This window comes from Acomys russatus, chromosome 23 (assembly GCF_903995435.1).
Source record: "Acomys russatus chromosome 23, mAcoRus1.1, whole genome shotgun sequence".
NCBI classification, from domain to species: domain Eukaryota; kingdom Metazoa; phylum Chordata; class Mammalia; order Rodentia; family Muridae; genus Acomys; species Acomys russatus.
The window spans coordinates 1,180,053-1,195,247 of NC_067159.1; the positions used below are offsets into that span (position 1 = coordinate 1,180,053).

A 15,195-nucleotide genomic window follows, 5' to 3' on the forward strand; every position below is an offset into this window, starting at 1 on the left:
GATCTGTTATCCTCTTCTGATGTTCAGGTGTATATGGAGGCAGAACACTGTGTATGTAATAAACAGTTTTTTTTTTTTTGAAAGAAAATACATTTTCTCACTCAGTGACAGATCAAGAAAGCAACTTTCCCCATCATTTCCCTTGAGCTAGACAATGAGTCTGAGAAGCAAGGAAGCTCCTTGGGGTCAGCATCCCTTGGCACTGTTGCTGGGCTATGGAGTCTGTTCTATGCTGAGTCCATATCCCTAACCATCCCTGCACTAGGTTCCAGGAGCAAGGTAGGGGCCTTTCTGCTGCTGGAATCACATTTCTACTATTCTTCTTTAAACCACTGGGAGGGGCCATGGGGCCTTGTTTCTGACTTCCTCAGAAATTAGATATAGAAAAAGAAGAATATGCCCCCTTACCCCAACCATCTACTACATGGAGGTTTTGTTTCTCTTTCCCTAATGGAGCTTGATAGTTACTCTGCTTTTTCCTGAAACTAAAATGCTGAAAAATGTGTGTTTGAGAATAAAGCCAAAACCCAAAAGGAAGTAGAATAAAATGACTATGATATCTCACACAGGGTCCTATTTAGAAGTGATCATTATGCCAGGCAGTGGTGGCACAGGTCTTTAATACCAGCACTTGGGAGGCAGAGGCAGGGGGATCTCTGTGAGTTCGAGGCCAGCCTGGTCTACAAAGTATGGGGGAGAAAGTAATAGAAGTGATCACTAGCATCCTTCTTTCTGTCGTAATTTTCATTTTTTAATGAATGAAGAGACATTTTCTTAGGGCTGGCATGTGGCTCAGTGTTAGCACGCCTGCTTAGCAGAGCCGTAGGCTTGATTCCCAGCACCACAGCAAACCAGACCTGGTGGCAAACTCCTGAACCCCAGTACTTGTTAGGTGGAAGCAGGAACATCAGGAGTCGAAGGTCTTCCCCAGCTATGCAGTGAGTTTGAGGCCAGTGAGACTCTGGCCCACTTCCAAGAAAAAAGGAAAAAAAAAAAAAAGTTTCATAAAGGGTTCTATTTTCTACGCTTTTCACAAGGCAACCAAAGACTATTGTCGTTAACTCTCTTGGGATAGTTTAGCTTTTAGTTTAAATGGAAGAGACCTCACCACTTTAAAAACTGAACATCTGGTCACTTTGATAACGCACGAGTCTCTGAGAGTGAATGACCTGTCCATTTCCAATAACCTTGCTTCTCTGAGATGATGCGTCACATGTCAACACATGCGTGTGGCTTACACTTGAGTCCTCAGTGGATGTTCTCGCTGTGGTTCTTAGAGGTTCCTAGGCCCTGAAGCACACAGAACGGGGGTGATGCCATGTGTTCCATTTGTTTTCTACCAGCTATATAATTTTACAAAGTTCATGGAAATAAAACAAGGCTCCGAAAGGTAACAAAACCCTTGTGCTGATAGCTCATGCGTTGTGCAAAGGCAAGGCACTCCTTCCAGTGAGGTAGAACCCTGCGCTTTGGTAGGCACTGGAGATGTCAGGGTGATCAAGAATGTGGACTCTGGTCCACATCATCTGCCAGGACCTGCTGTTGCCTCTAGTTACGTGACTTTAATTAGGGTTAGGAGTGCTATCTGTTCCAGGCAGGTGCTGCAAACTTCAAAAGCCTCAGACTTCAACATACTGCTGCTGTGTGCTTAGAACAGCGTTTGGCTCCCTGTGTGTGCAGTAGGTCCTGCCCTCAAATAGTACCATTTTGCTTCTCCTGGGGAACTGAAGTCGTCCTTGTGCTGAGAGGCGAGGGCTGGCACGGCTAAAGGCTACAGAGATGAGCTAAGCTAAGTGTTAGCACTGATGTTACTGATTTTACTTGCATGCCTTTCTTTCTGGATTGCTGCATCACTGGGCAAGCGGGAAAGTCTGGGCTGTTAGAGATATGAGGTGGTCCCTTTTGGAAAGCTGCCATCGTCATCATCAAATTAGAACTGCCTTGAAATGCCACTATGCACGAATAAGCTTAATAGGAAAATCTACGCACTTTCCTGACAATTCTTTGTCATGTAAAATCTGGGTAGAGTCAAGGCATTTTCTCTGAACTCCCCTCTATGGTCATTGCTTCCCTTAAGTTATTTATATGGCAACAGTAATGAGTGGTCCCTTCCCACAGTTACAGGGGTGGTGTGGAGCTGAAGAGCGCTGAAGCTCAGTCTGAGAAAGTCTGCAGACCAGCTCTTCTTTCCCTGACGATCCTGTACCGGCCCTCTCTGGCCCATCCCACGTTCATTCCCAGGCACGCTGCCATGGGCTCACACTTTCACATTATGGACCAATACTGAGTTTTGCTGGCTCAGGATTATGATGCTGTACGAGAATCAAAGACAAAAATTCCCTATAAAGCTGCTGTTTCTCCTGCATCCATTCGCTTCAGGACTGTATTGATATCGGGAATCTTTACACTTCTCCTTAGCTTTTGTTTCTGCTGAGTTTTTGTTTGTTTTGTTTTTTTGTTTTTAATGCTATGGTTTTAGAAAATAGGTAGCAAAGCTCTATTAATTACCAACAGCCAAGCCTTTTTATGCTGTACTTCTGTCTTTCAAATGCAATGTTTCCTAAGAGGGCCAGCCAGTGTGAATATTACTAAGAAAGAAACCATGTGAAATGACTGTAAAGCAAATTATAATCAAATGACTCTCCTGGGCATGCAATCGCAATAGGACTTTAGTGTCTAGTTTCCAAACAGGTTGTTAATTCACTGTTTCGCCTATCTGAAACTACCCAGGACATATATAAATTAGGGCCATCCTGGCAGATCAGAAGACATGCCCATAATCTCTGTCCTATAAACTAATTCTACCATGCCCAGGAACTCTTGTAGCATATTTTCTTCAACGAACAGAAAAGCTGTGCTCTTTGGAGGGACATTAAGAGATGGTACCACCCACAGCAACTGGCCGTCAAACCAGCCTGCAGTCACCACATCTCCTCAGCCAGGAGGGCAACAGCACATGTCTGCGGTTTAGTGAGCACACTGCACCCCCACGGGGAAGCTTCCTTTGGTCTAGCTTCCTTGAGAGGAGAAAAAAAAAAAAAAATCAAGTTTCCTCTTCTTCAGTTAAATAAATAAATGCATAGGCTATGTTATGGACCTAGAATTTTAGTACAATGATCGATAGACTGACTCTTATAAAGGAAAAGAAAAAAAGATTTCTCTCTCTTTCTCATAAATCTTTAAGAATGAAACCAAATAGCTTCTGTTGGCCTTTGATAGTTTTATTGGATGAATAACAAGTTTTGGTGTGTCTCAACTAAATGAGCAGGTATGCTGGCACGCACACAAAGCACAGGTGTTTACAGCTGAACAGCACAGTCCCATGAAGAACGAACTCTGAGAAAATAGGAAGCTTAACATGGAAAGTCCTGGAAGGAAGTGAGTGGCAGGTTTTCTGATCATGTGATGTGTCACTTCCCTCTTCATCTGAAGTGCTTGTAAATCACCCTTTCTCAGCAGCCCACAAAATCTCTCATGATAAAAGCGGTAACCCTGCTTCTTACTATTAAACAGTACTTCACACATAGGCATGTCTGGCCTGCAGGGCACACCTGTCTACACACGGGCTCTTAGGTCGAGCAGCCTTTCTCTAGGACAATGCCTGGCAGCTGTACAGAGCAGGCCCGTGCCCTCTTAGCCACTGACAGCAACTCAACCTGCCTCCGCCAAGATCTAGGGAGCAGGGCTTATATGTCTAACAGTCCTAACTTCTCAAATTACTTTGGATAAAAATTTCACAATACTGTCCCAACATTCTATTTTATTCTTCCAGCTTTAGCACAAAGGCAGTATAATAAACACTTTAATCTCTGGAATTTGATTTCGAACAATGACAAAGGAAAAATAACATCAAACAAGAGCATCACTTTGTGGGTTGAATTATTCTTACCTGAAATCTGCTAAAAACCTGTTGGCTATCTAGCTTTTGAGTTCCCTTCCACTGCTCATTCTCTGCTGGTGATAAAGTCCAGTGCTAATTTTTATTCGGAACACTCATCCTGGCTTGTGCGATTATATGGAAAAAAAAGCTGAGGACTTACTTTCTGTCAGTACTCAGAGTACATAAAGGTAATACATTTATTTTTCTGATTATAATAAAATGCTTTAAAACATCATTGTTACAAATGGTAACAGGGCAACTTCAGTCCATCATCCCAGAGTGAGATTCGAAACCCTACCCTAGAGAAACCACTGCCATGTTCAACCTACCCCATCCTAGAGAAACCATTGCCATATTCAACCTACCCCACCCTAGAGAAACCCCTGCCATGTTCAATCTACTTCTGCATCTTTGGTTTTTATTACTGGCTTGCTATGGATGGACTTTATGCTTCCAGATGCTTCTCTGGATTATATAGACTACCAAAAGGAGGAGAAAAGTTTGCTGAGCTTCAACCAAAGGGAAATGATTAAATAGGCGCTTGCATCTCACAGGTGCTAGTCTCTAAGCACCTGCTCTGCTAGACAGCATGAGAGTTACAGCGTGGCCTTCCTAAGGTCAAAGGGAGGTGGTACCCTTTCCTGCAGGCCACTGCTGGTGAACCGGCTAAATACTACTAAGAGACTTGGGAAGAGACAGCGAGGGTTTTTCAGGAGTCCAAAATGTGAACATTTTTGTGACTCTCTCCTATAAAAAGATGATGAAAGTAAGAAATTCTCGCAGGAGTTTTCTGAGTTGAGTCTAAACAATGGGATCAGAGTCCTGAGATGACAGCTCGGGGAAAGCTAAACTATTAGGGTTTAGGACTGGCTGGGCTTCCCAGTCAAGAGCTTTGGGCAGCCAATCAAATGTTACTTCTGAGAAAGAGCAGGTGCCAGTCAAGAGTGACCTGGTGCTTCTCCCCACAGGCCTCTACCATGAGATTCCAGATCCAGCGTGCGGATCACAGCAGGGAAAGCTCGATGGACTTTCTTGAACTGCTTTGAAGATGTAATCCCAGCTCTTACTACCTAGACACTGGGAGGGCTTGATGCATCTCCGCCACAGAAGCCACACACCTGTGAACCATGTGCGTCTAATCTGCTATAACCCTTCTAAGGAAACTCTCTTTGCAGGTAGGAGTCTACGTGGGTTTCGATTTTCTTTGATCCTTAATAGGTCTCTTTCTATATATAACATGGCAGAAAATGTCCTAAAATATAGACGGGGGTGGTGTGATTTCCCTACAACTAGCAGTACTAAAAATAGTAGTGCTGTCTATATGTGGGTGAAGAGATGTGGGTATGGAAGCAGATGAGGTGGAAGCGGGAAAAATGAAAAAAAAAGGATACATCTCCACAGGAGAAGAGCAGTGCATTAAAATAGCCCAACCAATCCTTTTGGAAGTTGTAACTTGGCTAAGTTGCTATAAACAGAATGTAAGAAAGCTGCTAAGCGAAGCCTACTAACAATTAGACTTCAACAATGTGATCTATGCCTGCGGCAGAGGCGGTGCGGCACTTGCCAACATGCACAAAGCTCTGGGTTCGATCTCCCAAAATGAGATATACAGCAACAAAAAATTCTAAAACAGGAGAGAGCATAGAAAGGGCGGTCAGAAGGACTTGTACTTTATTCCTTAAATGAATCTTCCTGAAGCTGTTCTCAACCCAAGAGTTTTAAAATCTAGACTTATCTACTTGACGTCTTCCAGGCATTACTACTCGGCAGAGATTTGCCACTATTTAAAAGGAAATGTGAGACAAATGAAATCTATCAATAATGGATTTTTCTTAATTAAAGTTCCATGCTTCTAATTTTTAAAAGCCTAAGGAAAAATCTACTTCATTATTTTTCTTTTAAAATTTTTATTTTTTTGATGTGGTTTTTCAAAACAAAGTTTTCTCTGTGTCACCTTGACAGTTCTGGAACTTACTCTGTAGACCAGGCTGGCCTCAAACTCAGAAATCTGCCACCCCTGGCTCACTGAGGGCTGGGATTACAGGTGTGTGCCACCACACCCAGCTTCCAAGAAATTTCTTATTGACACACAGCTTCTGTAAGTGTGTGATGCTTTAGATCTCAGTTTACTGTGCTCTTTTAAAAGCCCCCAGTGAAGGCAGACAAGTCCAGCTGCCACAGACTGTGCTCCCACAGAGGAAGGCCAAAATCCAATTCTATGGATGATCTGTAGAATCAGTACCACCCACTTATGGCTCACGCAATACAATTCATCAGAATTGTGTCCTGTAACCAGATGTCAAATTATTGCATGGGCTTGTGGGCCTAGCATGCTCCCTCAAAGCATTCTGGTCTCCAGCATCATTCTAGCATCAGGACCAGAAAGTCAGTACCAGACTTTAGTCACGTTTATGAGACCAACAACAAACTCTTGATCTGCCTATCCACCAACTCTTGTTAGGGGGTGGCAGATGCACAAATGATTAACAGACATTATTAAAATCACTGTGAACCCTTAGAGCCCTAGAGTTATTTACAGTTGAAACTTAATAGCAGCTTTGCAAAACTCTGTTGGCCTATTAGTAAACTTAAGTAAACATGTTTCCTAATTGCCTTGTAATGAATGACACGAGACTAGTCTTTGATTGACAAGTCCATAGCTCAACTCTATTATCCTCTTCCTTGTTAGTTTTGTGCAGGCAGGCCTGAAAGTCTCTTAAAATGAGGTACTACAAAAAAAAAAAAAATCGATGGTTCTGCTTATATTTCCTCTGTCTTTCCTATGAAATGATTTTTTTTCTCCCCCTAATGGCTGTTAACAGGTTATCAATTTTTGTCAACTACTTCGTCAGAAGATTGCAAGGTGCTTCTCTGGCAGAATACTTCCTTCCTGTCCACTCCAGAGTGACTGACACTCATCTGAGATTACAGAATCTTGACTAGAATTTAGAATGTAACATGTGCCATGTCAACACATGGATGTCATGAGCCATGTCAAAAAAGAAAGGGAAAGCCTTGTGCTCAGTCTAGCTCAGGAAGGGGACTCAGCCTTTCTTAGGGTGCTGGGAAGCCTGGACTATGCTACCCCAGCTCCTACTCTGGGAAGCCCATACCCGTCAGCAGTAGGAGAACTAATGGTGCAGCATCCACGGTCCCCCACAAGTAACCTGTTCCTTTCCAGATGCTTGACATTTAAGATGCTAGAAACGAAATCTTCAGGGCCCTTTCTCTACCTGTCATGTTGCCCCAAGAAAGGAGAGATGGTGACTAAAACCTATGTGCAGACCTCTGATGCTTCCTTCTGAGTGACCAGAACACATCAGCATCTCACACAGACTTCTTACTCCACTAGGGAGAAGGATGTACACCAATGCAGAGGTAAGTAAAGGGTGCCGCTTGGTTCACCTCCAGATGAGGACCCAGATCCGGGGGTACTGATGGGCAGGAGTGGCAGCCATGCCTCTAACCCCAGTACCCAGAAGGCAGAAGCAGGTACATGTCTGTAAAGCTAGTCTGGTCTACACAGTGCATTCCAGGCCAGCCACAGTGAGACACTGACTCAAAAACAAAACAAAACAAAACAAAAACCCCCAAAACAAAAAACATACCAAAAAAAAACAAAACTGAAACAAAAAATGGGGAGTGAGGGTGGAAGTACCACATAGAAGATTTTCTTTTTATCTAGAGAGTTCTGATTTGGGCAACTTTTTTTGTAATTGTTCTCTGATGAAAGGCCATACCTGTGAGTGGGAGAAGCCCTAGGCCAGAGAAGAACAAGAGTTTTGTAGACTTGTTTTAGACTAGAACTTAATTTCCACTAATCTGATCTTGTCTGTGCCTCTTAGTAGTGAACTCTGAAGCAGCCTTAGAGGGCAAGATTTACCAGGAACATTTTCTAGCCGCTGCCCCCTGGCTTGGGCCGAGTCCATCCTTCTGGTTTTGATTGTCTTTAGCAGGGCCACATTGCTCCCTAAGCCATTCCTGAGGGTTCTCAATCTCTCCCCTTCGGAACCTGAAACTCATCCCTTATTTGACTAAAAATTGCTTTCAAAGAGCAGGATTTGATTGGATGGCAAAAATAATACACACACATGCATTTTATGACATGACATGGAACATGTGACATGGGTGGTAAAACGGGGGAATAAACTTTATTGGCCCACGGAAGGGAGAAAGGAATGAGGACAGGCTTGGGAGAAGAGCAAGTGGGAACGGGAAATTAAAGTGGAATGATCTAAGATGTGCAAATGTACTTCATGGCCTCCCCCATTTAACTGAGAGCTAGGTGCGTGCAGTGAGGGAAGGTAGACTAGAGTGGCTTCACTTCGCAGGGACCGCTGCTCACACCAGCCCTGTCATTAGTTAAGTCACACTTAGTTCTGTCAAAAGTCAGACACGACTTTCTCTGGTTAGTGTAAACAGGGTTTCCATCCGCCAGTGCTCAGAAGCCATGCTTGTGATGAACTCGCACACTTTCCAGTTCCCCACCTCCAATGGCGGCCAGGGTCTCCAGCCTGCTTAAGTGCTCCAGGCTTCTTCCAAGAACTTCTTCAAGTCGGCTGCGTAACACCTGGGCCCCTTCCAGTTCCGCCTGCAGAGTTCGGTCTCTCTCAGAGCTGCTTAAACATGCCACACGGAAGGAAAATGGGTTAGCCGTCAACTATAATGAGTCCATGTGTTTCCAAAGAGCCATCCATGTCACTCGGGCCATAGACTTCCTAGGGTAACTAACTAGTCTCCAGGGCATGGCAAGTAAATGGCTGCAGTCTTTGTGTGTTCACCACTGGAGGGTAAGCAAGGCCTGCACCTTTCTGTAAAGCTTGTCCCTGTAGCTAGACTCTGGGCCACTCCCCCCACAAAAATATAGCACATTCCTACAGCAACAGAAGAGAAATTTCATTATGTGATTAGAAAAATGAAGTGTAAACTGAATCAAGACTGAGCTGAGGGCTGGAGAGGGCTGTTTTCTCATCTCACCAAAATGACAGTGCTCTGAGGAAACCCAGCTCAGAGAAGGAGCATTCCAGACATCCTTTTCAAAGGCAACACAGGAAGTGGTCCTATCCTACCTTCTCCTGCCTTCATTTTCCGGAGGTTCAAATAAAACATTTCTAAAGCAGAATGAGAAATTAGGGCAAACTGAGTAATAATGATAAAAATGTTAAAAGAACAAAAGAGGCCAGGAAGGAAGGCAAGAAAAAAAAAATGAAGCTACTCTGGAGTGAGTGATGGAGATATATGCAGCGTAATTAACCATATTGAGTAGTGTACGGAAACGCTTATCATAAAGCTTTGCTGTGACTCTGGGTGGGCTCTGCCACCACAGCAATGCATTTCCTCACTGTCACTGCCCCAGTGTTAGTGTGCTGACGGCCTTCCTGCTCACTTCGCTGTCACTGCCCCAGTGTTAGTGTGCTGACAGCCTTCCTGCTCACTTCACTGTCACTGCCCCAGTGTTAGTGTGCTGACGGCCTTCCTGCTCACTTCGCTGTCACTGCCCCAGTGTTAGTGTGCTGATGACGGCCTTCCTGCTCACTTCGCTGTCACTGCCCCAGTGTTAGTGTGCTGACAGCCTTCCTGCTCACAGTTGAGCAGGTGTTAGCAGGACACGGAGCAGAAATGCACGGGGCCCACAGAGAGCACTCCCTATCTGCCAGGCATTCTTCCAGACCCCTGCCTGCCTCCCTGGGTAATCTTTGCAGTAACATTGGGAAATTCTATTTCTAATTTCAGATTCAGACACATGGGCTCAGGCCAGTGCACACAACAAATCACAAAGTGGGTAGCTCCCTTTCTTCCTCTTTGGTACGGTAAACATCTGGACTTAGTAAAAAGGAGAAGAAGGAAAAAGAATGAAAGCTGAAAGTAAGTGAGCCCGGCGGCCCCGCTCTTACTTCTCCGGATGGGCATGGAACTTGACCAGGCTGCTGTACAGCTGCCGCTCGGCTTGCAGCGCCTCGTTGAGCCGGCTCCGTTCATCCACTAACCCCTCTAGCATCAGCAGCAACTAAGGGAGAGAGAAGCAGCAATGTGGAGACGGCAAAGCGAGACATGAAGCCGCAGGAAACCCCGAGAGAGAAAACGCAGGGTATTAGCACACGCTGTGACCGACTGTCAGTTCTTACCACTTAACCTTTCTACAGTGGTTTCCAGCTTTCAAATCAGCATTACACTCTTCTTCATTTTATATCTTAAAAACTATTGGTCAATAAAGTTGGGGAGAAGATCCACCTCGGTCATAGACTTAGGGGAGGGGAATAGGGTGAAAGTGGGAGGGAGAAAGGAATGGGAGGATACAAGTGATGAGATAACAACAGATGTAATTTGAATAATTTAATTAAAAAAAAAAACTATTGGTCAAATTCAAACATGGGATTGAGAATTAAGAGAGACAGAAAAGACAGAGAGACTAGGAGGGTGGGGCGAGGGAGGAGGGAAGGAAGGAGAAAGGGAGGAGAGAGAGAGAGAGAGAGAGAGAGAGAGAGAGAGAGAGAGAGAGAGAGAGAGAGAGAGAATGAGAATCCAGAAATGCAGGAAAGGGGCGTGGCTAAGTGGAGGGATGAAGGAAGGCAGGAATGAGCAAGAGGGAACAGTAAGAACTTTGTACACTTCCAAAGTCTTTTTCGCTGTCTTACTGGGCATCTCCAAGTCATCACACACCTGTTCTAGTTTTGGGGAAGATATTAACCACCCAGAGAGGTGTCACTGTGGGCCCCAAACCATGCTGTGAGGACCTGTGGCCAGCACAGAGCTGTTAACAGTTAGCGCCAGACTGGAGTGAGGTGAAGAGCGAGAGAGAACAGTGCAGACAGGCGTAGATGAGGCGGACTTCCTGGAGAATCTGGCACTGAGAAGGTTAAGACATGGGGTAGCTACAGAGGATCCTGTGTTCCAATAACTCACCTGTTGTCTCCGGTTTCCAGAAACTTCCTGACCCTGGGATTCAACGGAAGCAACCTTTTCCCGAAGAAGAAGGACCTCTTGGGTGAGGCGCTCCATGGCTGGTATGTCTTCAGGGTCCACCAGCTGCATCTGCAGGTCCTAGAAGAAACACGAGCAAACACGAAACTATAATAACCTTACTTAGGAGTGAGGACAGATCTTCCTGCTCTGTTTCACAGCCAAAGGATTCGATATAGTCCCATCGTGTGTGAAGAAAGCACTACAGATAGCAGAGCCAAAAGCTACTTAAGTGGTTTTTAAAAAGCTTTGAAAGACCTTTATGAGGTCTTCTTTTATCTGTATGTTCCTCGTCAGGGACTCCAAGTCAGCAGCCTGCACCTGCAGCTCCTCCTCCTGCACAGCCATCACGGACTGCAGAGCCGACAGTTCTATCTGTGGAGAGAAGAAAAGCCAGCATCAGAGGCAAATGCTTTCTCATGTCATATTACCATCAGTCAGTACAAGAGAAAACTGAAAACCAGTGCTGTGGGTCAAACCGATGGAGCATGGGGTCAAAGGGTGCTCTACAAGAAGCCGTCAAAGTGTTTTAATAATGGCTTCTGTTACTATAAATAACAGATTTAATTTGTGGGCTCACTGGGGCATTGACAAATTGGTTACAAGCAACAGAAGCAAGAAGAAATGGAGCGTATCTTATGTAACTATTTCAGCTAATACAGGGACACACTGCTGCACTTTATTCTCCTTAAAGAATTACTAAGCAGTTGAAGTTGCTGACATCATCAGAGGCCACCAAAGCACATGCCTCCTGGTGCAGAGCATGCTGCCACGACAGAGAAACTTTGTCGCCAGTTACACTGCAGGCACTAAGCTTTCAATGTTGCATCTCCTTCCCCCAAATGACAAATTGATAACAGCGATCATTAGACACCACGGTAACACCCGTCCCTGCTCACATTCACTGTGTGTCTATTACGTTGCAGGCGTACAATGCATTTTACTTGTGTTTAATTCTCTCAACATCCTAATGACCTGGAAGGCCCTAGTCCACTCCTCCTTCAACACCTGCCCCTTGGCTTGGTGCTGACTGGCGGCCTTTACGCCTACTATTCCATCAGCTCCTGTCTTCTCCCTCAGGTACCAGCCTGTTCACAGAAGCCTCTGGGCCCTTAACTAAGGTGATCCTCATCTGTGTTACTTTTCCTTTGTCACACACTACGGCATATAATTACTTTATAACCTATAATTACAACATTGAAGCTGTTCATCTGTTCAGTGACTGGAATCACACAGACCCAGGGAAGGACCTTGCTGGTCCTGCATGCCCTCTCATGCCTCGTCCTCGCTCGGGATTAGAGAACGTGTCTCACGTATGGACTGGCAACTGAGTCCTCCCAACCATCCCATGATGTAGCAGCCTCTCTTCAACAACAGCTAAGAGGATGTCTACACTTTGGCATATAGACAAGATGACCAAGGCACAAGGAAATTAAGGAACTAACTTAATATCACAGCTTGTAAGTAGTTAGCCTGTGGTGCAGACAAGGGAACCAAGTCAGGCTTAATATCTTTTCAGAGGGTACTGTGTAGCTATAGAGTCTTTTGATGGTGATGAGTCCTTGCTTGCTTGACTTTCCCCTCCCAGTCCTCTGCGTAGGGCACAGGTGCCTATGGGAGGCTTGTTTTTCCTTCTGCTCCCCTCAGGGTAATCTGCCTAAGCCTGGGTAGGTCATCCTACTAATTCAGGGCCTGCTTGGTGCTGCCAGTAAGTTCTGCATCTAATTCTTCATATCAATAACAAAGTTGATAAGGTGTGTCTGCCACTGATTTTATTCTTCAGGTCGTTTAGAACTAAGGAATGGAGAAGTGTATGGCAACCATTGGGCACCCTTAAGAGAGCGCTATAAGCATATATCCCAGTAGTTGCATCATTAAAGAAAAAAATAGGGCTAGAAAGATGGCGCCTCCTAATGATCCAGGTATGATTCCCAGCACCCTCAGGGCAGCTAACAACCAATTCCTGGGGAACTGATACCCTCTCCAGGCATACATGTAGTATATAGACATCCATATACATAAAGTAAATAAATTAAATGTGGGGCTGGAGAGTTGGCTCAGTGGTTAAGAGCACTGGCTGGGCTGCTCTTCCAAAGGTCCCAGGTTCAACTGTCTGTAGCTTCAAGAGCTGACACCTTCACACCAATACACATAAATTAAATAAAGATATATCTTTAAAAATAAATAAATTAAATTTAAAAAAGAAGATGATCAACCCAGGAAAGACATCTCTGCAGCATGATTAAGGTCTACAAACAGATTGACATGGGTTTTAAGTCCTAGCAAAGAGCCTGGTTCAGTTTCCTCGTCTGTAAGTGAGAGAACGCATTTCCAGGGCCACAAAGGACTACAGAAAACATCTTTAGGATGTTTGGCATGTAACAAAAAACCAAACAAACAAAACCCAAAAACTAGTGAATGATAGCTCCACTACTTCCACTATCACCAAACAGTAAGGGAAAGTTTACAAATACTAAGAAGCCGACATGGTGTGAGTGCCCAGTATAGAGGGAATACATAGTGATACTGGGCTCAGAAGTAAGATTAAGGATACATAAAGATGAGCAGTAGAAAGCACTTATTCAAAACACGTATTCAAGCCCCTGCCATTTTTTTTTTGACCCTCAAAGTAGTACAGAAGCAAAAAGGAACGTTATTCTACGTTGGGATCCGTGAGGAAAAGAGGAATGATGTAAGGGAGCCACAGGACCAGACACAAATAATCACGCAGCAGCTACACAGAACCAGAGCCAGGAAGGGCAATTAGGGGCCTCTAAACTGATAACTCTAAAATGCTACATACTCATGTCTTCAAAACAGAGCTGTATAATATGAATCTGTAAGAAAAAACTATGGTAGTGAAATCAAAATGCTCAGTCTGGACATCCATGCTACAGTAGGGATCAGAGCGTGACAAAGCCTGAAGACGCAGGGAAGCTGAGCTCGCTAAGCCACCCTCGGAATCCAGGACGCTCACTGGCCTAGCTGGGTGCTGCAGCTGCATGCGACCTTCAGTCTGTCCCTCTGTGCTGAGCCCTGAGCCGTCTTCTGACCTATATCGTGGCCAGACATGAGGCTGGTTGCATCGAGAAGGCATTCTGTAAGGCTGAGGGGGCTTCTCAGACAGTGGTGAAAACTCCATTGACAGGAAGAATCAGAAACACAAGGGGGGAAAATACCTGTTCTGGGAAGTGACTTTTCGGGAGGCATTTGGGGGGTTAAGACTTGGGTTGAACCTCAAGTTGGGCATCATGCTGAGGCCCCACATCCATGTTTAAAAATTAGTATTTCCATCTTTTCACCCCACACAATGGAGATGATACTACCTATTTCGAGTGGAGCTGTGGGTCTGGGCACTTGTATAGCACAGTGCACGTGAAGATCGCTTAGTGCACAGCATGGCTCGTGCTCATATGCCTCTGGTTTACTGTTTGCAAAACTCACAGGCCTGACGTCATCCTTCTAGGCAGGAATTACACGGCATTTCTGTTTGGCACAGGTGCTTTACTTGTATTTTATTTTACTTACCAATCTGAGGGGAAAACAGAAAGATTTGACTTTCCGTTGCAGCAAGAGTATCTTGTTGAGGTGAGGACTGTGTTTCCAAAAAGAAGAAAGGCGCACCTTGCATTTGGAGTCAGGTATTGTACATGGAGATTTGGAACGTTTAAAATAGAAACCAGTTTGAAAGGAAAAAAAAAAAAAAAATGGAACTGGTGAACTTGTCCTGACGAGGAGGCTTACCTGGCTTTCTCTTTCCTTTTTAGCCATGAGCTCGAGTTCCTCTTTGGCATTACTCAGTTCTTTCTCCAGCCCTGCCACTGTATCCAGGTCTCCTGTAACAAACACACAGCACTGGCTGTAATCACCGCGCCATGCTGTGATCTCCACTGCCCCATTTAGAGAGGTGCACTTTAGAACACACCTCGGCACTTAAGACATGTGCGGTCTCACTTGAGTCTGCAGCAATATTTGCAATGGGAACCTGCAATCAACCCATATGCTACGAAGAACAAATGGAAAAGACTATACCACACTCACCCAGGGGAACGGAGGGAGTGACACACCCATCCACATCCACACCAAAATCATCTGTCCACCGGAAGGAGGACAGCCCAGAAAGGACACTTATCACTCCCAGAAGGTGACAGAAATGAGAAACAGGGATGTAGACAGGCCTTCGAGCATACCCCTTACCTATTTAATTGCTGAAGTAACATTTAAATTTTAATATGGGAGTCGATTTAACAGTGAGTCTGAAAAGAACTTAAAAACAAACAAAAAACCCGCCATGTAAGGTTTGGGCAGTTTTTTTTTGTAAGTGACCTATCTCCAGATTTCAGGGGATTCCAGAC

The 15,195-nt window shown here is 44.8% G+C and overlaps 1 protein-coding gene across 1 annotated transcript in view; it reads right to left on the bottom strand.

Moving 5' to 3' along the window:
* The window catches only part of LOC127206672 (myomegalin), a 130,232-nt gene that overhangs the window by 41,509 nt on the left and 73,528 nt on the right, over window positions 1-15,195 (bottom strand). The window contains 5 exon segments of the mRNA XM_051166019.1: window positions 8,369-8,496; window positions 9,775-9,887; window positions 10,784-10,921; window positions 11,099-11,215; window positions 14,585-14,676. Of these exon segments, the coding sequence (XP_051021976.1) occupies window positions 8,369-8,496; window positions 9,775-9,887; window positions 10,784-10,921; window positions 11,099-11,215; window positions 14,585-14,676 (588 nt within the window).